This window comes from Bos grunniens, chromosome 3 (genome assembly GCF_055505025.1).
Source record: "Bos grunniens cultivar Pamir isolate PY7600 chromosome 3, Bosgru_T2T1.0, whole genome shotgun sequence".
Lineage (NCBI taxonomy): Eukaryota > Metazoa > Chordata > Mammalia > Artiodactyla > Bovidae > Bos > Bos grunniens.
In genome coordinates this window covers 78,078,343-78,101,283 of record NC_141167.1, presented here as the reverse complement: position 1 = coordinate 78,101,283, position 22,941 = coordinate 78,078,343, and the positions used below count along the sequence as shown (strand labels likewise).

Sequence of the window (22,941 nt, the reverse complement as noted above, 5' to 3'; positions counted from 1 at the left end):
ATGATATTTACATTCTGCTCCTCTGTTCAACCATGTGTTCCTCACTCATCATTATATTCTAAGAACCTAGCTTATATAGGGAGCTTAGTCACTACCTGTTATGATACGTCTAGTGTTGACTTGTTGCAGATGGGCAACTTTTCAAAAGCCTTGAATACAGGTATATGTAGACAATTAAGAGAACATAATACTTCCTACAATGTATCCTAAAGAAAATTACTACCACAGGAATATTTGGTTAACTACTTAGACTCTGACTGAGCACTTTCTTGGTCAATCATAATGAGCTTTTCCTAGCTTTCCAGAAACCTGGAATTGTATAAAATCACATGCTCAGTTGGAAAGTTGTCTGATCCACTTTCTAGGAATCCATTCTATGATATCTCTAACAGGATCTACTAGAATATCTATTACTATCAGGAAACCCCTGCTTTCCCAATCCAGCTATTTTTAGATGGTTCTGAGAGAAAAAAATTTTAAGGAAGAAGCTGCCAGAATTTCATACTTAAAGGATTTGCACCCCCTCTTTCTAATGGATTGTATATGTACTTCCATTGCTGCATTGATCATAGTTATAATTTATTCTGTTTCTCCGATCACTGAGACCTCCTTGAAGATAGAAAATCATATCTTATTCATGCATTCCTATTTCTCTAGGATCTTCTAGTACACTGACAGACACATAGTGGAAACAATAAATTTTTGATAAAAGAATGCTGCTGCTGCTAAGTCGCTTCAGTCGTGTCTGACTCTGTGCTACCTCATAGACCGCAGCCCACCAGGCTTCCCTGTCCCTGGGATTCTCCAGGCAAGAACACTGGAGTGGGTTGCCATTTCCTTCTCCAATGCATGAAAGTGAAAAGTGAAAGTGAAGTCGTTCAATTGTGTTCAACTCTAGCGACCCCATGGACTGCAGCCTACCAGGCTCCTCCGTCCATGGGATTTTCTAGGCAAAAGTACTGGAGTGGGGTGCCATTGCCTTCTCCAAATAAAAGAATAAGCAAGTCTAAATATAAGGATGGTAACACCAATAAGCAAAAAATGAGCACCTAAAAACAGGAAAGGGAATACTGGTGATATGATATCAGTAGAGATGTCCAGCAGCCAGCTGAAAATAGGAATTTAGAGTTAAGGTGAAGTTGGGACTTCTTCATAGAGAGGACAGGTTAAGACATGACAGTTGATAAGATGGATAAGAAAGTGAGTGAGAACTGACAGGTTACCAAAGGAACAATCAGAAAGGCAGGTACAGGGCTCAAGGGTAGTACTGAGAAACCAAAAAACTGTTTCAGTAGGTGAAATGGGGATAACAAAGGAAAATATATTATTACATTCAGAATATAGATCTTTGCATTTATTAGATAATGGAAGTTTTCCACAAAAGTAAAAATACATAAAGATGGAAGGCTTAGCTATCTATTTTAGGAAAAATAACCTGTCTCCTCCATCTAACTTGGTGTCCTATGCATATTCTCAAAACAACAGTATCATTGTCTTTTCTCCTTTTATCTTCATCCCAACATACTCTACATGCTCCCTCAGAAACACGGATTTACACATACAAGTAAGCACCTTACTAAAAAAACTCTTTTGTTCCTCTGCTTGTTTACTTGTTCATTTACTTATTTTATTCCCTGCATGATTCAAAGATTTAAAGTTATCACCTTGGCCTTATATGAGGTTTTAATTTTTTTTAAGGTATGCCTTTTTAAGTTACCCTTAAAATCTACAAGTACTAAACATTCTCAAATAATATTAAAGCATGTAATTTCCCCCATTTAATAGGTAGGGAATTTAATGTTGTATTTAGTCACTAAGTCATGTCTGTCTCTTTTTAGACCCCATGCATGGACTGTAGCCCTTAGGGTCCTCTATCTAAGGGATTTCCCAGGCAAGAATACTGGAGAGAGCTGCCATTTCCTTCTCCATGGGATCTTCCGACCCAGGGACTGAATCCATGTCTCCTACATTGCAGGCAGATTCTTTATCGCTGAGCCACCTGGGAAGCCCTTAGGTAGTTTAGGTAGGGAATAAAACATCGTTAAGATAGAGGTGCTAATTATTAGTCTCACTAGTAATTCATTTCCAAACCAAGCTAAAAACAGCAACACTTTTAAATTCATGCCTCAGAAAAATTACAGATTTCAACACACACGTCCCAGTCCTACTGTTCAAGTTTCTAGAGAAGAACCAAACGATAAATGTTCAACATAAAAATATAACAAGCATATTACATTTTTCTACTACCATATTCCACCCATAATCCTATGTTACTCTTACTAACACAAACGAATTTTACTAACTCTTAAAATTTTAAGATCTTAAACATTCATTCAACAATCAGAGTATCTATTATATGCCAAGTTCTGGCCTTGCTTACTTATCAGATGGTGATAAGACTTTGGAAGACAGAAGGAAAGAATGTTGAAAGACGGGTTGCTCTTTTTTTAGAGACATCTCTTGATAAAGGGATGTTGGAGCTAAGATCTGAAGACATGAGGGAGTATGCCATGTGAATATGTAGGGGATGAGTATTCCAAGAAGAATAAAGGGCAAATCAGAGCCCATAGCAAAAAGGTTAAAAGAAAAAAAAAAAAGGCAAACAAGAGGTAAGTAATGTCAGATGAGGATACAAAGATAGATAAAAGCCAAACCAAAGAGGCCACTGATGGTGACAACTTTTGAGTGACATGGGAAGCAATCAGAAGGTTCCTGAGTACACTGATTTTGAAAATAATCATTCTGGTTACTGAATGGGGAAAATTCAGAGACATAGGTGAAGAAGCAAGGAGGCAAGTCAGGAGCCTATTTCCTTAATCTAGATGATAAATGAGGGTGACTTGGATCATGGTGATAGCATTAGAGGTTGTAAGAAACAGTCAGACTCTGGCAATATAAAAAAGGAAGCGTTAATAGGATTTGTCTCTGTGTTAGAATGACATGTGAGAGGAGAGTAAAGAGAAGGATGACTTCACTGAGAAAATAAAAAATTTTCATACATTTTAACTTTCTCTTATAAAACTATCTATGTCCATATCTATAGACTCTGCCTTCAAAGAAGGATAAATTGTGTTCCTAAGTTAAAAGGCCTAAGCAATTGAAAGAATGAAGGTATGTACAACAAATTGAGAACCCTGACAGAGATGGGGAATGAGTTATCTAGTAGACACCGAAGAGAAAATAGACAAATGGACAATTATATATAAAGGCCTGGAGTTCAAATTTAAATTTGAAGTTATTAGCCTATAAACAGTATTTAAATTCATGAGAATAAAGATCACCAAGGAAGTGAGAGCAGATATAAGCCCAAAGACAAATGAAGACAGTATTCCAAAGTTTAGAAAATAAGAAGATGAAGAGGGAGTGAAATTACAGGAAACTAAGGATGGTATCCTAGAATCCATTAAAATATAATCTCAGTACCCTGGGATTACAAGTTAATAATTGTAGACCAAATATAACTTTATGTTATATGTTATACTTTATTAATCCTCACTCTGTCTTCTCTCTTGGTATCCATGACACTGCACAGTCCTGGGTCTCCTGCTTCACCCATCATTCTTTTTGCAATTCTCTAGACTATTTTTCTCCCTAAAGAACTTTCTCATGAGCCACCTTTTCAAAGGTGACTCAAATTATCTTATAAACAAATTATCTTCTTCAAGAATGTCACCTCCTTTCCTGGCTTAAGCTATATAAATTCTTAAAATGACTTTATATGACTTAATAATTTTTAAAAATATGACTTTTAACTTTGGGGGAAAGACCACCATTCAGATCTACTGGGGAAATTCTGGCCAGCCAAACTGTGTAAAAAACTGTCTAGTGTTAGACTTTCATGCATTTAATTTGAAACCCTTTTAAAAAGGGAGTTAAATGAATCTTACTACATTTCTTTAAAAGCTGTAATAGAACAAAATTTTTCAGATCAGATCATATGAAAGACTCATTTTTCTAAATAAGATCTAAAGAAATAGAAAAGAATACACTACCTGGTTGGTACAAAATCTTGTAGCCAAAAATAAGATATTAGTGTTGATAATATTATGGACAAAGAGGTTGCAAATCCTTTCAAAATGTTATCCGCATACTTAATAACAGCAGCTATTACAAGGCCTCCCAGTGCCTGCAGAAGTTTTAAAAGATTATTTTTAAAAATAGACACATATAAAACTGCTTTTCAAAATACTTTTTTGTCCTATAATCTGATTCCATTAAATAAGTGATTTTTATTAAACATTTTGTAACATATGAGCATCTAGGTTTTGTTCAATAGACTCTCTATTTCAAAAGGTATCGGATAAAATAACTACCAGAAGAATCTGCAGTTTGTTATAATGGAGTTTGACCATATTATGAATAAAATATCTATCCTTATCCAATTTAGTAATTAAACATCAATTCTTCAGACAAATGTGGGAAGATTGAATACTCTGATTAGTGAAATATTATTTTTGATTAAAAATAAAATGTAACTTGATATTTTACTAGCCTTTTAATTGCCTAACTTGGCTTTCTTCCTCAAGTTTCTTCCCATTCTAATCTACCTTTCAAATTGCTGTCAGAGTACTCTTCCTGAAGCACTTTAATCATTCTCTTTAAGAGTATAGAAAGAACTTTCTGCCAAATCCCTCTCAAATTCCAAATTGTAGCTACTTAAATAATGGTTTTACCATATCTCATAGTTTTGTTTTCTACCAAACCCTGGAGAAGGGAATGGCAACCCACTCTAGTACTCTTGCCTGGAGAATTCCATGGACAGAGGAGCCAGGTGGGCTACAGTCCATGGAGTCGCAAAGAGTCAGACATGACTCATTTCATTTCACCAAACTCTACGTATCAACTCCCAAATCTGAGTTACCCACTTTCATTGCACCTCTTCAAATGGTAAAAGCTTTAAGAGAGAAAGTCACAAATTATGCCAATGAGCTCACTATAAATAGATGTTTGAGTCCTGTTATTTCTTGGCAGTGCTCTCATTCTTCTATTTTCTCCCTCATACCAGCTGTACCAAACCTTTTAAATTCTTCTCAAGTCTGTAGTCCCTTCTTAAGGAAAGAGGGCTTTCCTCCTCAACAGGATAAAAGCCATCATAAAATCTTTCTCAAATTTTCTCTGAATTTTCACTTATCCCTATCTCCTTTTCTCTTATCTTAAAAATAGAAGTATCCTTCCTGCTTTCAAAACACACTTATCCTTTGCTACCTTCTCACCCATCTTCCCTAAGGGACTTTCAGCTTCAAATATCTCTAGAGAAAGGCTGTGAAGGCAGAGACTTGTATCTTCATTTTTGTTTCCTCCAGAGTACTTAAGTATTTTTTGAAGATGAAATTACTCAACCCTTGAATAATTTCAAGTTATAAACTGAGGTTATTTGATAGGGATACTCCAATATGTAATGAATATTAAACTTTTAAACTGTTACAGATTTAAATATCTAGATCTGCTTCTTGAGCTTGAATGAACTGACTTTAGACTTCCTGTGAAATGATTAGAACTGTAGAAAAATTAAAAGTTATATTCGTCCTCAGCTTTAACTCTTTTATTATTCTTAATCTTGCATTTTCATTATGTTAAATTTAAATACCATAAAGTTTACATTACGGCATTTAGATCAGTCCTATTTTAACTTCCCTGAATAAACTAGATATAATGAGAGTACTAACAGGAGAAGCCCTTTTTCCTCCTATCAGTACATCATAGCTATTTTGATTTTCTATGTTAAAATAAAATTTATTAGCATAAATACAAGAATTTAAATGCTTTACCTGAAGAACAACAACTATCCAGGTCAGTCGGTTATATCCCTGAAAAAACCCATTCTTTGATACCAGTTCTCCATCATAAACATATACACCCATTAATCCAAATATACTCCCAAAGAAACCTTAAAAAAAAAAAAGTAAAGTCTATGTTATATGTCCTTTGGTTTGTCAGGAGAGAGATTTTTCCATTAACATTACCAATAATTTTAAACTTTTCCATTTTGATAAAATTTGATTAGAAGTTTTTTTAGTGGTATAATTATATAAACTTAGAAAAAATATACTTAGTACTATATTATGACTAAGAAAAAGACATGGGAATGTAAAACAGAACAGATTACCAGCTTTGGGGCACTGAAAAAATAGAGTGTATACATTACAGGACTGTATGGATACCCCATTCAAATATTTGTAAAATGTGCACTTTTGTATATTTCATTGTATCTTCCTATTGCTAGATCTACATTTTCATATATTCACATTCATATATGCAGATATAATAACTCAGGTATGTGGTATGGCATTTTTTTTTAATTAGAAATTTTGGATGTATGATAAGTAATATCCAAAAAGTTAGAAAAGAAACAGTCAGCCACAGGCAACATCAGAAGGTTGTTACTGAAGTCTCACCATTAGGGAAAAGTCAGCTCAGTGAGAGAAGGAAATGTGTCTTGTTCACTGCTGAATCCCTTACTTCTACCACAGAGCTTATGGTAGACTTATCCCTTATGACTACTGGAACTAAGATTTCCTGGAGCAATCCTAAACTATGAATAAAGAAATGGTTATACTACAGGAGTCACCTCTTTAGGGGAAATTCTCTGGTAACATATGCAAAGAGTGCATGGTAAAGCAAATTTCTAAATAAAGTCACAACTAATCAAAGTATTCCATGATGAAAAAGGAACCAAAAGGGATGTGAAATGTTCTTTCTAAAATTTTATTTGCAACAACAAGCAGTTTTTATAAGGTTTATTTAATTAAAGATACATAGAAATCTTTAAATATAACAATATAATCACTTTAAAAGTAATGTTAGAAAACATTTAAAACTTACCAAGTTGAATGTTTCTTATCCACACTGATTGTTTGGTTTCTTTTAAGATTTTCTCAAAGTAAACCCCAGCAAAGCCACTGGAAAAACATGCTGTGAGAACTGCCATGAGGCCTACAAATTGTGAGCCAGCTGAAAGTTCCTTAGAATTAAGCTCTTGAGAATCTGAGGGCCACTGAACAAAAAGAAACAACACAAGTTTAATTCCTATAATATTTTACAAAATACATGTTTAGAGCCCACTCTTAGACCTTAAGGTAAAAATGCAACCATTTCCATTCCTGGGGATTACAGAGGAGAGCTTTTGAAAAAACCTTAGAATCATTTTTTTTTTTCCATAGTGATATTGCCTTTACAATCTATAATTTTAAAAATACCCTAAAAAAAAGAGCTGCTGTTGCTGCAGTTTAGTCAGTAAGTTGTGTTCGACTCTTTGCAACCCCATGGACTGCAGCCCGCCAGGCTGCTCTGTCCATGGGATTTTCCAGGCAAGAATACTGGAATGAGTTGCCATTTTCTTCTCCATAAAAAAGAGAGAATGAATAAATGCACAGATGCACAAAATAGCCTCTACAAGCAGATTGGTTATAGAAATTCAGAGTGTGAAGTATTGGAGCAGCAAAAATAAGTCCAGAGTGGTTGCTATATTATGGAAGGTCCATATCAAGCTAATCATTCTGAGCTTTATTCTGTAGATCAGCATTCCTAAAACTTCACTTATTTCTCTATCCTTCTCATGGTTTTTGCCTACCTGAACTATTAGTTACTTGATTTTTTAAAATACCTCACTTTTAAAAATTGAATACCAACTACTTTACCTTAAGTAGGACTATGAAAATATGGGTTTGATATGCCAATTATATTTCAGTAATACTCAGTTAATATCAGGAATATTTATTGAAAATATACAATACATACCACACTCTAAGGAAACTGACTGTGGGGAGAGGGAAGGAGGACTTTGGATAGCAGGAAATTGACATGATTAGATTTATTTTTAGATAGCCCACAGTGGTGAATAAGTGGAGGCTGAATTTTCGGTGATGGTAAAAAACAAAACAAAACCATCAATTAGGATTTGCTGCAAAAGATTACTTGAGAAACAAAGAAGTCATGAAATGGGGAAATGTTAGTAGAGACAGACAAGGACAGAATCAAGAAGTATTAGAAAACAGTCACAAAGTCTTAGTGATTGGATGTATAGGCTGAAGGAAGACTCTAGGACAACTCTCAGGCTAGGTAAAGAATGCCTGGAAAAAAATAGAAATAAAGAACAGGTTTGGTGGGGGAAAGGTAAAGTTTAGTTTTGGATACACTTGGTTTATAAGGCCTACTGAAGTGAAAAGTGAACCTGTTAGTCGCTCAGTCATGTCCAACTCTTTGAGACTCCATGGACTGTAGCCTGCCAAGCTCCTCTGTCCATGGAATTCTCCAGGCAAGAGTACTGGAGTGGGTAGCCAGTCCCTTCTCCAGGGAATCTTCCTGACCCAGGGATCCAACCCAGGTTTCCTGCATTTCAGGTGGATTCTTTACTGTCTGAGCCACCAGGGAAGCCCACAACCAACCAAAGACGTCCAATGGGCTTTTAGATATACAAATCTGAAACTAGAGGTGATAACCAGAGTTGATGACACAGATCAAGAACCCATCAGCATATGAATTAATAAAAACATCCAGAAAGAATGAAATCTCCAAAAATAAGGACATAATTTAAGAGAAACAATAAGCCTATCAACAACCCCAATCTCTAATGTGTATATGAGGGAAGAGGACCCCCGGAAGGAAACCACTAAGGAACCATTAGAAAGATGTGAAAAGAACCAAGAAGGAGTGTATCAGGGAAGCTGACAGATAATAGGAAGGGAGTGACTGATCTCAAATGATCCGATACTAAGTAAAAATCAGCTTTGTTTTACAAAGTGTCTTACTTCCCTAAATAGACTATTCACTTCTTTGCCTCAGATTATTTGATTTGATTTGATTTCTTTGTATCATTTATAGTCCCAATGTGGTATCTTCCTCATGGGGAAGCCCTCAAAAACAGTTGTGAGAATAAGCATTAATTTGCATCAACAAAGAACAACCATACTCTCCAAAATGAGATTCTGAAACTGTGATAAAAATGAAAGTTATACTTATCTTGAATAGTTACCTGTACAAAAGCAACTCCTGTCATCAAAATTACTAGGGAGAGCCACTGGTACACACTTAATTTTTTACTAAGCATTGACACAGAAAATAGTGCAGTTGTAAGAATTTTCAACTGATATGTGACCTGAAAAAGAAAACAGCTGATATTACTGTTTGTCTGTTTCTTAGAAGGATTACTAGAAATGTATTTTAGATACCTGATAAGTAGCTGCATCGAGATTTGACAGTGCCACATAGAGTAAATTATTCTGAAGAGTATATATCCCTGATGGAATAGCAAGTTTAAGCGTTTCCATAGGTTTATTAAGAATTTCATCATGTAGTATTCGATTCAGTGCTCTTAGACTACATTCTAGGAAAAAACACGAAATGGACAAAATCAGTAATTAAGTAACTCTGAATCCGTTCCATGTTCTCTCTCAAATCCTTGTTTTCTTCACCTGTAAAAAAAATGGAAATTCAGCTACCTATTAAGATACTTCAAGGTCTACAGACATACCTCAGAGAGGTTGCAGGTTCAGTTCTAGACCACAGCCATAAAGTGAGTATCACAATAAAGTACAGAATTTTTTTGGTTTCTCAGTGCAAATAAAAGTTATGTGCACACTGTATGATAATCTGTTAACTGTGCAATAGGATTATGTCTAAGAAAATCTACATATCTTAATTAAAAAATACTTTATTGCTAAAAAATGCTCATTATCATTTGACAATGCTGGGTTGCCACAAATCTTCAATTTGTAAAAAACACAATATCTGCAATAAAATAAGGTATGCTGCTGCTGCTGCTAAGTTGCTTCAGTTGTGTCCAACTCTGTGCGACCCCATAGACGGCAGCCCACCAGGCTTCCCCATCCCTGGGATTCTCCTGGTAAGAACACTGGAGTGGGTTGCCACTTCCTTCTCCAATGCATGAAAGTGAAAAGTGAAAGTGAAGTCACTCAGTCGTGTCCAACACCAGCGATCCCATGGACTACAGCCCACCAGGCTCCTCCATCCATGGGATTTTCCAGGCAAGAGTACTGGAGTGGGGTGCCATTGCCTTCTCCAAAATAAGGTAAATCTATACCTTTAATGATATTAATATTTCAAATGTTAAATCTTAGAAGATAGTGTATTAAGAAGTGCCTTGTCTTTATAATAATATATATCTTTCACTGGGAAATAAATCAAATTGATATGCACACACATATATTTATGATAATAAAAATCTCATAGTATTAATTTGTCAACCAAGTATTCTTACTTTATCATAGCAACATTATAATACCTAGTATTTTATAATACATTCTATCAGTCATTCATGCCAATTAATAATTATGAAGACTTTAATCATAAAATGGTATCGGTTAGGAAGTGGGTTTAGCTCAAACAGCAGAAAACTCAACCAACACTGGCTCAAATCCACAGGGATTTGTCTCACATTACCATGAGTCCAGGTCCAAAGCTGCTACAGCAGCTCAGTAATGACATCAGGGACCTAAGTTTCCTCTCTCTCTCTTTCTCTCTCTCTCTCTCTATATAAGGTTTTTAATTTCATGCTTTTCATCTATTGTCTACGTGATTTTTACAACAGGTTACCAAATGACTGAGCACCTCTGGTTCTTCCTTTTGGCAACCAAAGAAAAAGAGGAGGGAACAGTGGCCTAGCAGGCATCTTCTTCCCTCTCACTGATCAGGGCTGTGTGTTGCATGCCTACCCCATGCTGCAAGGGAGCTGGAAAATCAACCCTTCTCTTTTATATTCTCCACTTTAGAGATAAGAAAGGGGGGAAGGAGTTAACAGTGGACTCTGAGCTAGCCAATCCACAGTATCAATCACAAAAAAAGTCCAAAGAACTTTAAGAGATACATAATCTCCCAAAGAAAGGAGAAAGTCTAAGGAACCCTACCACTCTACCGATAATGACACTTTATAGATGACTCTCTCTCTCAATATAAAATCTGAAAACTTTGATTATGAAAACTGTTTTAAAATGAAAATAACTTTTAAAAATGCTGCTAGATATTCATCCTTTCTTGACTCTAAGATAGTCAAAAAAGTATGTAAGTAGTTAAAAATTACCAAGATTTTTTCTTAGTTTTGGCAGAAAAAAATCTAAAATATTAGCGCATTCTTAAAATTAAATTTTTAAATAATTAATGTTATCACATTTTTCTTATTAGCAGTCTGAGGGTAGTGAAATTGAGTGTTGTGGCTTTAATTTGATTTTTCTCATTGCTAGAGAGGTAGAGCATCTTTTTAAACATTTATTACTTTCTGAATACAAATGCAATCTCTTTTTGTCTCTCCCAGATCGATACACTCCAGTACAATGGCCAACATGACAGTTTCAAAAGTATACAAAATTTACAAACAACCCAATTCAAAAATGGGCAACAGACTTAAGCAGACATTTCTCTAAAGATACACAAATGGCCAATAAGCAAATGAAAAGGTGCTCAACATTATCAGTCATCAGGGAAATGCAAATCAAAACAACAATGGGATACTACTTCACACCTACTAGAATGGCTGTAATTTTTAAAAAATGGAAAATAATAAGTGCTAGTGAGGATATGGAGAAATTGGAATTCTTATACATTGCTGGTAGGGATCTAAAATGGTGCAGCTGTTGTGGAAAAGTCTCACTGTTCCTCAAAATGTTAAACAGAATTACCATATGACTCAGCCATTCTATCCTGAAGTATATATTCAAAAGAAATGAAAGCAGAGACTTGTGTGTCTAATGCAGGATTATTCATTGTTTATCACAGCATTATTTACAATAGCCAACGAGTGGAACAACTCAAGTGTCCATCAATACAAGAATGGATAAAATGTTACACAGATCTTTTTTCAGTTACAATGGGTTATATTCCAATAAACCCACTATAAGCTGAAAATATCTTAAGTAAAAAATGCATTTAATACACTTAACCTACCAAACATCATAGCTTAGCCTAGACTACCTTAAATGTGCTCAGAACACTTAAACGTTATCCTAATATTGGGCAAAATCATCTAACACAAAGCCTATTTCATAGTAAGTGTTGAATATCTCATGTAACTTATTGAATACTGTACTGAAAGGAAACACAGACTGGTTATATGGGTAAGAATGGTTGTAAGTGAACTGGTTGTTTATCCTTGAGATTGCGTGTCTGACTGGGAGCTGCAGGTTGCTGTGGCTGCCCAGCACCCTGAGAGTATCGTATCACTAGCCCAGAACAAGATCAAAATTCAAAGTATGGTTTCTGCTTAATGCATATCACTTTAATGCCATCATAGGAAATGGCAACCCACTCCAGTATTCATGCCTGGAAAATCCCATGGACAGAGGAGCCTGGTGGGCTAGAGTTCATGGGGTCGCAAAGAGTCAGACATCAGTGAGTGACTGAGCACAGCACAAAGTCAAAAAAATCATTAAGTCGAACCATCATTAAGTTGGGGACCTCCAATGTATATATATATACACACATATACATACAATGGAATACTATTTAGCCATAAAAAGAAATAAATTCTAAGACATGTTACAATATGTGTGTGTGTGTGTGTGTGTGTGTGTGTGTATATATAAAATTAGTCATGGCTGAACTAATCATGCAGCAAATAAAATAAAAAAGCTTAGACTTTAGTAAAAAATTATGACTCCTCTAAATTATTCTTATTCTCAAAATTATTGTAAATGTAAGAAACTATGCTTCATATTTATAGCATTAATCAGGACATAAAATCACAATATAGATTAGAATAAGATACTTTTATTACTAGACTAAAACTATCTTAATAAAATGAAAATTGAAATGTTCTTAATGCAATAGTGTTCCAATGTGTAGTCACCTATATATATATATATCATATACATACGCGTACCTATATATATATATGTATGTATGTATGTGTGGACTGTGTGTGTTAAGTCGCTTCAGTCGTGTCCAACTTTTTGTGACCCCATGTACCGTAGCCCGCCAGGCTCTTCTGTCCATGGGATTCTCCAGACAAGAATACTGGAGTGGGTTGCCACTTCCTACTCCAGGGGATCTTCCTGACCCAAGGATCGAACCCGAGTGTTTTGTGGGTCCTGTGTTGCAGGCGGATTCTTTACTGCTGAGCCAATAGGGAAGTCTTATATATATATGTGTGTGTGTGTGTGTGTGTGTGTGTGTCTATGTATGTATGTATGTATGTGTGTGTGTGTGTGTGTGTATATACATACACATATATATATATGAATAACTCCAAAACAATTAAATAAACTTCAGTGACTTAAAAAAAAACCAAAAAACCCTAGATACCTACTGCTATCTTTGTAGACTAATAAAATGCAGGCCATTATCTTCAAAAGTTCAGCAACAACCACAGCTGTAGATGACAGATAACGAGGCCCCTCTTCTTTTAATGTCCTAGAATAACGCATCGTCAGAACCAAACTGGTAGTCTGAAAGACCAAAATTCCTAAAGAAAGGTATTTTAGGTTGGCTGACATTGTTTTATCTTCATTTGCCTGAAAAACAAAATACACAGGGCAAATAAAGTTAGAAAACATAGAAATTAGAAACATTAAAAATCAGTAAGAGATGTCTCATTCCAAAGAAGATAAAGTGCATTCCACCCTATTTTTCCTGCTAGTTACAACTATAAATCTTGGACCAAAGACAAAGCAACTATAAGGAGACTCTGAAAAGGTGAAAAAATAAGACAAACTGGCTAGAGACTGCAGATCTTGAGAAATGTAGCAGTGAATTCCCTGGAGATTTTTGCCACTCATGTATCTCACCCTGGGTGCTATAGCAGTTCACAACCTGGAACCACCAACAGATGTAGGTCAATAAGAAAAACGCCGTAAGAAAAAGCCCACCGTCTCCAACCGAGGACTGGGAAGACAGCAGTCCTACAGGATGCGACCTCCCCAACTGAGTGCTGTGTAATCTGTGAGCAGAGCTTTGATGACCATCCCTAACGTGCACAAATGACAACAGAGTTGGTGGCCCTCCCACCCCCACCAGACACTGTAGCCAAACAGATCATGGGGGCAGAGCTCTGCCAACCACTCCTGCCCTATACAAGGTGAATGGCATTGAAGGTGCAGACCCATCCCTCCCTCTCCAGTGTCTATTTAAGTAGGAACCAAAGTCTCATAACGCTCTAAATGCCCAGGATACAATCCAAAATGAGTGTACTCATCATACTCAAAGACAAAAAAATCTCAACTAGGATAAATAAGGACAATCAACAGGCAACAACACATAGTTAGTACAGATGTTGGAATTATCAGTCAAGAATTTTAAAGCCGTCACTACAAAAACGTACCACCAACAAGCAATTTTAAACATTCTTGAAATAATTTTATATCTACATCATTGAAAAAAATAGTACAGAAGTTCTCATGTACACTTCATCCAGTGTCCCCCAAAAATAAAAGAAGCAAAGCTCCAATATTTTTCCTAAAGTAATTTAATATTAACTCTAAGAGACTCACTTTAAATATGAACATACAAACATGTTAAAAAGTAAAAGGAATGGAAAAAGATAAGCCATGATAAAAATAGCTATGAGAAAGTTGGAGGAGTTAGATTAGTATCAGGCAAAACAGATTACATAAGAATTATTTTTAGAATTAAAGGATACTTCATAATGATAAAAGAGTCAACACATCAAGAAGATATTATAAATGTACATGTGCTAACATAGCTTTAAATACATAAAGCTGACAGAACTAAAAGGAAGAACAGGTAAATCTACAGTCAGAATGTGGGATTTTAACCCACCTTTCTCAGTAATTGATAGAATACACACACACACACACACACACACACACACATACAACCCAGTAAGAATACAGAAGATCTGAATAACACCATCAGTCACTAAAACCCTGTAGACTTGGAGATGACCCACTAAGATCCTCCTTCAAGGAAGGACTTAATGTAGTGTGCATGGTCAGTCAACTGCCTCTCTGCCCCAAGCCACATCTTTGCTTCAAATTCATCTAAAGATTCAATCTCAAAAAAAAAAAAAAAAAAAGAATCCCTGAAGCGTTTTTTTTTTTTGGTAGAAACTAACAAACTGATTTGAAAATTTATAGGAAAATACAAAGGACCTGGACAACCAAAAGGATTTTGAAAAGGAAAAATAAACTGGAAGGGGTTAAACTACTGAAATTCCAGACTCACTATAAAGCTCTAGAAATAGACTGTTATTAACATAAGGACAGAAGAATAGATCAATGGAACAGAATGAATTCCAGAACAAGACCCATACATATTTGGTCAAATAATTTTGACAAAGGTACCAAAAAGAAAGCATAGTCTTTTTAACAAATAATTCTGAAACAATGAGCTATCTGTAATTTTTTAAACGAACCACTATTTATCTGCCTCGTGCCAAATATTAACTAGAAATAGAGCTGTTATAAAAGCTAAAAATATAAATATTCAGGGTAAAAACATAGGAGAAAATCATATCCACATTTCTTACAAAACGCACAAACCACAAAAGAGAAATATGGAAAAAGTGGACATTGTCAAAGTTTAAATCTGCTCTTCTGAAGATACTGTAAAAATAATGAAAGGCAAACCACATCATGGGGGAAAATATTCTCAATACAAAAATCTGACCATGGCCTTGTATCTAGAATGTATATAGAACTCTTATAACACAATGAGTAGAAAAAAATTACCCAAATGAAAATGGACAAAAGATTTGATAAACATTTCACCAACAAAAGAAAAAATGGCTAATATGCCCACGAAAAAATGTTCAATATCACAGTCATTAGAGAAATACAAATTAAATCCACAATGAGATAACATTATATACCTACGAGAACAGATGAAATCTTAAAAACTGATGCTACCAAGTGTTGAAGAGGGTTTAAAGTGAAAAGAACTCTCAATTTTGCTAGTGGGAATGTAAAGTGGTACAACCACTTTATCACCCATCTATCTCATTCTTATAGATCTGTGTGAGCAAAAGAAGCCTAATGTGAAATAAAACTGTAGCATTTTAGAGGTGGAAAATGTTTTAGAAATCATCCAGTACAATATATTCCTCTTACAATAAAGAAAACAGTGAACAGAGAAGTTAGATGACTTCTTCAAGGCCTTATCACTACTAATTGGAAATAGCAGTTATGAAGTCAAATATCAAGTTCTCTAGATCCCATTACATGCTACTGTAAAATTTCAAAAGACTTCCTGGTGGCCTTTTATCTCTGTATAAAAGGAGAATAAGTTGCCAGCAATCTACATTTGGCAAAGGCATTTGATTTTCCTGAAAAATGTTACAAAATTATTTCAAATCTGGTTAAGAAACTCTTTTGTTTATTCTGTACAACTAAAACTCTGCAGGGGCCACAGGACTGGAAAGGGTCAGTTTTCATTCCAATCCTAAAGAAAAGCAATGCCAAAGAATGCTCAAATTACGCACAATTGCACTCATCTCACACGCCAGTACGCAGAAGGCAATGGCACCCCACTCCAGTACTCTTGCCTGGAAAATCCCATGGATGGAGGAGCCTGGTAGGCTGCAGTCCATGGGGTCGCTAAGAGTCGGACATGACTGAGTGACTTCACTTTCACTTTTTACTTTCATGCATTGGAGAAGGAAATGGCAACCCACTCCAGTGTTCTTGCCTGGAGAATCCCAGGGACGGGGGAGCCTGGTGGGCTGCCATCTATGGGGTTGCACAGAGTTGGACACGACTGAAGCGACTTAGCAGCAGCAGCAGCACAGGCTAGTAATGTAATGCTCAAAATTCTCCATGCCAGGCTTCAGCAGTACGTGAACAGTGAACTTCCAGATGTTCAAGCTAGTTTTAGAAAAGGCAGAGGAACCAGAGATCAAATTGCCAACATCCGCTGGATTATCGAAAAACCGAGTTCCAAGAAAACATCTACTTCTGCCTTATTGACTATGCCAAAGCGTTTGACTGTGTGGATCACAATAAACTGTGGAAAATTCTGAAAGAGATGGGAATACCAGACCACCTGACCTGCCTCTTGAGAAACCTATATGCAGGTGAGGAAGCAACAGTTAGAACTGGACATGGAACAACAGACTGGTTCCAAATAGGGAAAGGAGTACGTCAAGGCTGTATATTGTCACCCTGCTTATTTAACTTATATGCAGAGTACATCATGAGAAACGCTGGGCTAGAGGAAGCACAAGCTGGAATCAAGACTTCTGGGAGAAATATCAGTAACCTCAGATATGCAGATGACACCACCCTTATGGCAGAAAGTGAAGAACTAAAAAGCTTCTTGATGAAAGTCAAAGAGAGTGAAAGAGTTGGCGTAAAGCTCAACATTCAGAAAACGAAGATCATGGCATCTGGTCCCATCACTTCATGGGAAATAGATGGGGAAACAGTGGAAACAGTGACAGACTTTGTTTTGGGGGGCTCAAAAATCACTGCAGATGGTGACTGCAGGCATGAAATTAAAAGATGCACACTCCTTAAAAGTAAAGTTATGACCAACCTAGACAGCATATTAAAATGGAGAGACATTACTTTGCCAACAAAGGTCCGTCTGGTCAAGGCTATGGTTTTTCCAGTAGTCATGTATGGATGTGAGAGTTGGACTATAAAGAAAGCTGAGCACCGAAGAATTGATGCTTTTGAACTGTGGTGTTGGAGAAGACTCTTGAGAGTCCCTTGGACTGCAAGGTGGTCCAACCAGTCCATCCTAAAGGAGATCAGTCCTGAGTGTTCATTTGAAGGACTGATGTTGAAGCTGAAACTCCAATACTTTGGCCACCTGATGAGGAGAGCTGAATCATTTGATAAGATCCTGATACTGGGAAAGATTAAGGGCAGGAGGAGAAGGGGACAACAGAAGATGAGATGGTTGGATGGCATCACTGACTCGATGGATATGAGTTTGGGTAAACTCCAGGAGTTGGTGACAGATAGGGAGGCCTGGCGTGCTGTGGTCCATGGGGTCGCAAACAGTTGGACACGACTGAGCAAGTGAACTGAACTGAAGACCATAATGTACATATTATAACGGCAATACTCTGATTTCTTTTCAAATGAAAATATAAAGGTCAGATTCTAAGCCAGGATACATTACTTCTACAATGTGGCTTTTCCACTTCCAAGTATATACAACATCAATATAAACATTCACTGTGATAAAACAGTTCTTAATATTCTTAGTCTCTCACAATGTTATTTTTTGTTTTTCTAAGTCTGTGAGAGAATAGAAAAAAATATACACTGGTTTCTGCCCCTGGCTCCTGAAACCCTGGTAGTTCTCTAACTGATAAGGGCGCTAGGAGCATCTTTTATTCTAATATTTGGTCTTTGACCCCAGTCCTGACACATTACTCCTGAAATCCTTGTAATTTTCTGGGTGATAGACATGTCTTTTGTTATAATAAGGCAAATTTGGGTGGGCTTCTGGATGAGTCCTGAAGGAGAGCTGCTCAGCAGAAAAAACAAGCCATGATTAGAAGCTTGGAATTTTCAGCCCTATCTCTGAGCTCCCCTACTCCCCCATTGTCTGAAGAAGGCAGAAGGGCTGAATATGGAGTTAATGATATATCATGCCTACATGATGAAGCCTCCATAAAATCCCAACAGTATAGGGTGCGGAGGGCCTCCAGGTTGGTGAACACATGTGTACAGGGAAGGTGAAGCACCCCAAGTCCATGCGTACAGAAGTTCCTGTGCTGGGAACCCTCCCAGACTCTGCCCTAATCTTCATCTGATTGTTCATCTGTATTCTTCATCATATCCTTTAATAAACTGGTGAACATAAATGTTTCCCTGAGTTCTACGAGCCACTCTAGCAATTTAATCAAGCCTGAGGACCTCTGATTTGTAGCTAAATCCAAGTCAGTTGGTAACTGGGGACCCAGGTTGTGATCAGCATATGAAGTAGGGTGGGAGCAGTCTTGTGAGACTGAGCCCTTAACATATGGGATCCGACACCATCTCCAGATAGGTAGTATCAGAACTGCAGAAGGACATCCAGCTGGTGTTGCAGAGAATTTGCCTTGGTGTGGGGAAAAACCCCACACAGATTTGATGACCAGAAGTGTCAGAAGTGAAATATTCTGTATGAGGAGTAGAGGAAACATGCAGGAGCAAAGAAGGGTGTTGTTTTTCTAATATGTAGTCAAGAAGTAAAATATATGCAAACACATGATTATTTGCACTACAGCACCTGTAAAGAATTACAGTTGAATTTACAATTCTGCCTAAAGGAAGAAAAAAAACTCAAAATGAAAAAAATGAAGTATTTCCTTTTTTTTTTTTTTCCTATTTCTTTTTCTTCCAGTTTTACTGAGATATGATATCTAGTACTGTGTCAGTTTAAGCAGTACAAGATGACTTTCACGCATTATTAAATGATTATCAAATAAATTAACATCAATCACTCTTTGCAACCCCATGGACTGCAGCACACCAGGCTCCCCTGTTCTTCATTATCTCCCAGAGTTTGCTCAAACTCATGTCCACCGAGTCGGTGATGCCATCCAATCATCTCATCCTCTGTCAAGAAGTGTATTTCTAAGACATACACTTAGTTTGATTTTAGAGTACAATATAAGGTAGAAGTAAGTACTTTCATTTAATAAACCCCTATATGCAAAACAAATATATAAAAACAAAATAGATGAAAACAAAGATTATGTTCCACCTCTATAAGACAGTCTTATATATATTTTATATATATATAATATAATATTAGTACTTTGGCCATCTCATGCGAAGAGTTGACTCATTGGAAAAGACTCTGATGTTGGGAGGGATTGGGAGCAAGAGGAGAAGGGGACGACAGAGGATGAGATGGCTGGATGGCATCACTGACTCGATGGACGTGAGTCTGAGTGAACTCCGGGAGTTGGTGATGGACAGGGAGGCCTGGCGTGCTGCGATTCATGGGGTCACAAAGAGTCGGACACGACTGAGTGACTGAACTGATCTGATCTGATCTGATCTGATTATATCTATAATATTTTCCCATTATAACTGAAAACAAACTTCTAACATTTTCATGTTTAATATTTAATTTCAGTCTCTCCTACATTTTTTTCTCTTATTGTCTAATCCCCCTTCTTTTATCCTTTCAGGTGATACCAATCGTCTAGTTTCCAGATTATTCTTTGTTTCACAAAAACTTCCTATCCAAGAAACTTATATATCAATAATCAACAAGAAACTGTTCTTTCCCAAATGTAGCCATATTCAGTTTACAGTCAAAACCCTCATGTACCAGTCAACAAATTAACACCCATATTCCTTTAAAGACCCCGATTACTAAGCTCCCTGAACCCACCTGGAGTTCAGTGAGGCTCTCAGATTTAGAGCAGTATTAGAAGGGTCAGGATGCTTAGATGCTCCACTTTCACCTTAAAGCTAAGACATGAAAAATGTATTGTTCCTGATCAATAAACAGCACTATTTCATTTTGATGACTTTCTTTGGTTCGGTTTGTTATGGTTTTTCTAAAAAAGCATTTTATTTTATTTACTTTAAAAAGTAGTTACTGTTAGTGAGAAAAATGTAGAAACAAAAATTATATTGAACCCAATCCCACTACTCAAAGACATATGAAGATATTTTGATATAGATTCTGTCAATTTTTCTTAAGTTTTTGGGAAATCTCTAAACCTTGAGGACATTAGCAGCAAAGATAAAAGTACCTAGGCCATTTCATATTCCCACTGAAAGGACTTCAACAACTTTTGGAGATTCTTAGTTACATAGGAAATAAAGTCTTGTAATCAAAAGTTCTAAATTCTCCTAAAAAACAGTAGATCTTTCTTGAGGGAAAAGAATGGATTTTAAAAATATAATAAAATACCAAGAAGGTAACAAATGTCCACAATTCCACCACCTAGAACTAACAATTATCAATCTTGTCACATTTGCTTATCTTTCTTTTTTAAAGGAATAAAACATTATAGTTAAAGTCAAAATTCTCTCTAAGCCACAACTCTAAGTCTTATTCCTCACTGTGCCCCTATTATCATGCGTTTGGAGTATGTATTTCAGTGCACTTTTAAAATTTTATATACCTACACAGAAATATGTGTAATCCTAAATATTTTAATACATGGCATCAAACTTTTAACATAAAATATTCCAATATTTTATATTATTTAACATTAACAGAACTATATCTGTATAGAACATGTAATAACATAATATACAGTATATTAATATAATTATATTAAATATATTTAATGTTTTATATTTAATATACATACCTATACAAACATGGTATACATTATTTAGCATCTTCCTTACTGTATTCAGCATTGTTTTGCTTTCTATGTTGACATACAGACCTAGTTCATTGCTTTTAATAACTCTATAATGCTCCATCAAATAAGCAGGCCTTCTATTTACCCATTCTCCTACTGATCAACATTTAAGGTCCTTTTTTCTCCTTTTAAAGATTTAAATTTAAAAATTTTCTTAACATTTTTCAACAAGTAGCTCCTAAATATTATATAAGCTAATTTGTTTCCAGCTATTTTTCTAAAATTTAATATTTTATATGACTTCTCAGGTCTCTTCTAGTTCTGCTAAGTCACTTCAGTCGTGTCCGACTCTGTGCGACCCCATTGATGGCAGCCCATGAGGCTCCCCCGTCCCTGGGATTCTCCAGGCAAGAACACTGGAGTGGGTTGCCATTTCCTTCTCCAATACATGAAAGTGAAAAGTGAAAGTGAAGTCGCTCAGTCGTGTCCAACTCTTCTCGACCCCATGAACTGCAGCACACCAGGCTCCTCTGTCTATGGGATTTTCCAGGCAAGAGTTCTGGAGTGGGGTGCCATCGCTTCTAGTTCTAACAATACACAATAATTTCAATTTTTTCATCCAGAAGTACTATCTCAATATTTAAATTGTAAACTTTGAGGACTTCCCTGTTGGCACAGTAGATAAGAATCTGCCTGCCAACGCAGGGACACAGGTTTAATCCCTGGTCTGGGAAGATTCCACATGCTGTGGAGCAACTAAGTAGTAGTTCAACAACTTCTGAGCCCACATGCTGAACTACTGAAGCCCACACAGCCCGTGCTCTGCAACAAGAAAAGCCACTGCAACGAGAAGCCCAAAGCACTTCAACGAAGAATAGACTCCGCTCTCTGCAATTAAAGACAGACTGCACAAAAGCAACAAAGACCCAGTGCAGAAAAAAAAATTACATTGTATACCGTGAGTATACATATAGCGATACATAACATATTATCATTAACTATTATAAAGTTATTAGTGTATAATAATAATGTATAGCTGTAATCTTGGTGTGTGTATACCATAATCATACTAATTTGATACAGTCACACTGCAAGTCCTTCTAAAAGTCCTTTGCACAGGAATATTTCAGGATTTGCTTAGTCACTAGAAAAGATCTTGTATTTGCTTTCTGATCACTATTTTTCTTTTGAATTGCCAGAGAAGTTTGATATTTACAAAGTTGAGTTTTATTATTTTTAAATCCCTCTCACTTCTTGAAAGAAAAATGTACAACAAAAACTTCATTCACCTAATAACCTCCATTAATTCGGATTTGATGCGTTTGTATGATGACTTGGTTAGAACTGTGTGTAAAAAATATTAGTGAACTTATTAAGAGTTCAAAAAATTCTCAGTAATTAACAATCTTCGGGGGGAAAAAAGGTTTTTCAAAAATACTAGAAGGTATAATTTAAGCATATTTGATATGCTAATTACATATCCCTTATTTTCATTAAAGTAGCTCCCTAAGATCCTTGCCTTTATAAGGCTTTGTCAACCAATTCTGAGTTACTTAAAGCCTTTAAACATTTAAAAAAAAAATATATTACATAAAGTATATTTATCATTAATGCACACTACTACTACTTTCACCCTTATGTTAATCAGGGTTAGTGAGAAATTATTTGTTTGTTTATACCATTATTATTGCACTACTACTACTACTACTACTACTAAGTCACTTCAGTATTGTCCAACTCTGCGCGACCCCATAGACGGCAGCCCA

At 36.1% G+C, this 22,941-nt stretch overlaps 1 protein-coding gene across 8 annotated transcripts in view; it reads right to left on the bottom strand.

The window, feature by feature from the left end:
* SLC35A3 (solute carrier family 35 member A3) overlaps window positions 1–22,941 on the bottom strand; it is a 46,441-nt gene that overhangs the window by 5,164 nt on the left and 18,336 nt on the right. For 5 of the 8 annotated variants that reach the window (XM_086391429.1, XM_086391435.1, XM_086391433.1 and 2 more), the window contains exons 2-7: window positions 13,256–13,460; window positions 9,168–9,322; window positions 8,972–9,094; window positions 6,823–6,994; window positions 5,769–5,887; window positions 3,993–4,126 (exon numbers count right to left, since the gene is read on the bottom strand). In XM_086391429.1, the coding sequence (XP_086247555.1) occupies window positions 3,993–4,126; window positions 5,769–5,887; window positions 6,823–6,994; window positions 8,972–9,094; window positions 9,168–9,322; window positions 13,256–13,460 (908 nt within the window). Of the gene's footprint in view, window positions 1–1,339; window positions 2,010–3,992; window positions 4,127–5,768; window positions 5,888–6,822; window positions 6,995–8,971; window positions 9,095–9,167; window positions 9,323–13,255; window positions 13,461–22,941 lie in introns of those variants that run through there. The other 3 variants (XM_086391431.1, XM_086391437.1, XM_086391430.1) reach the window with 2 other exon arrangements.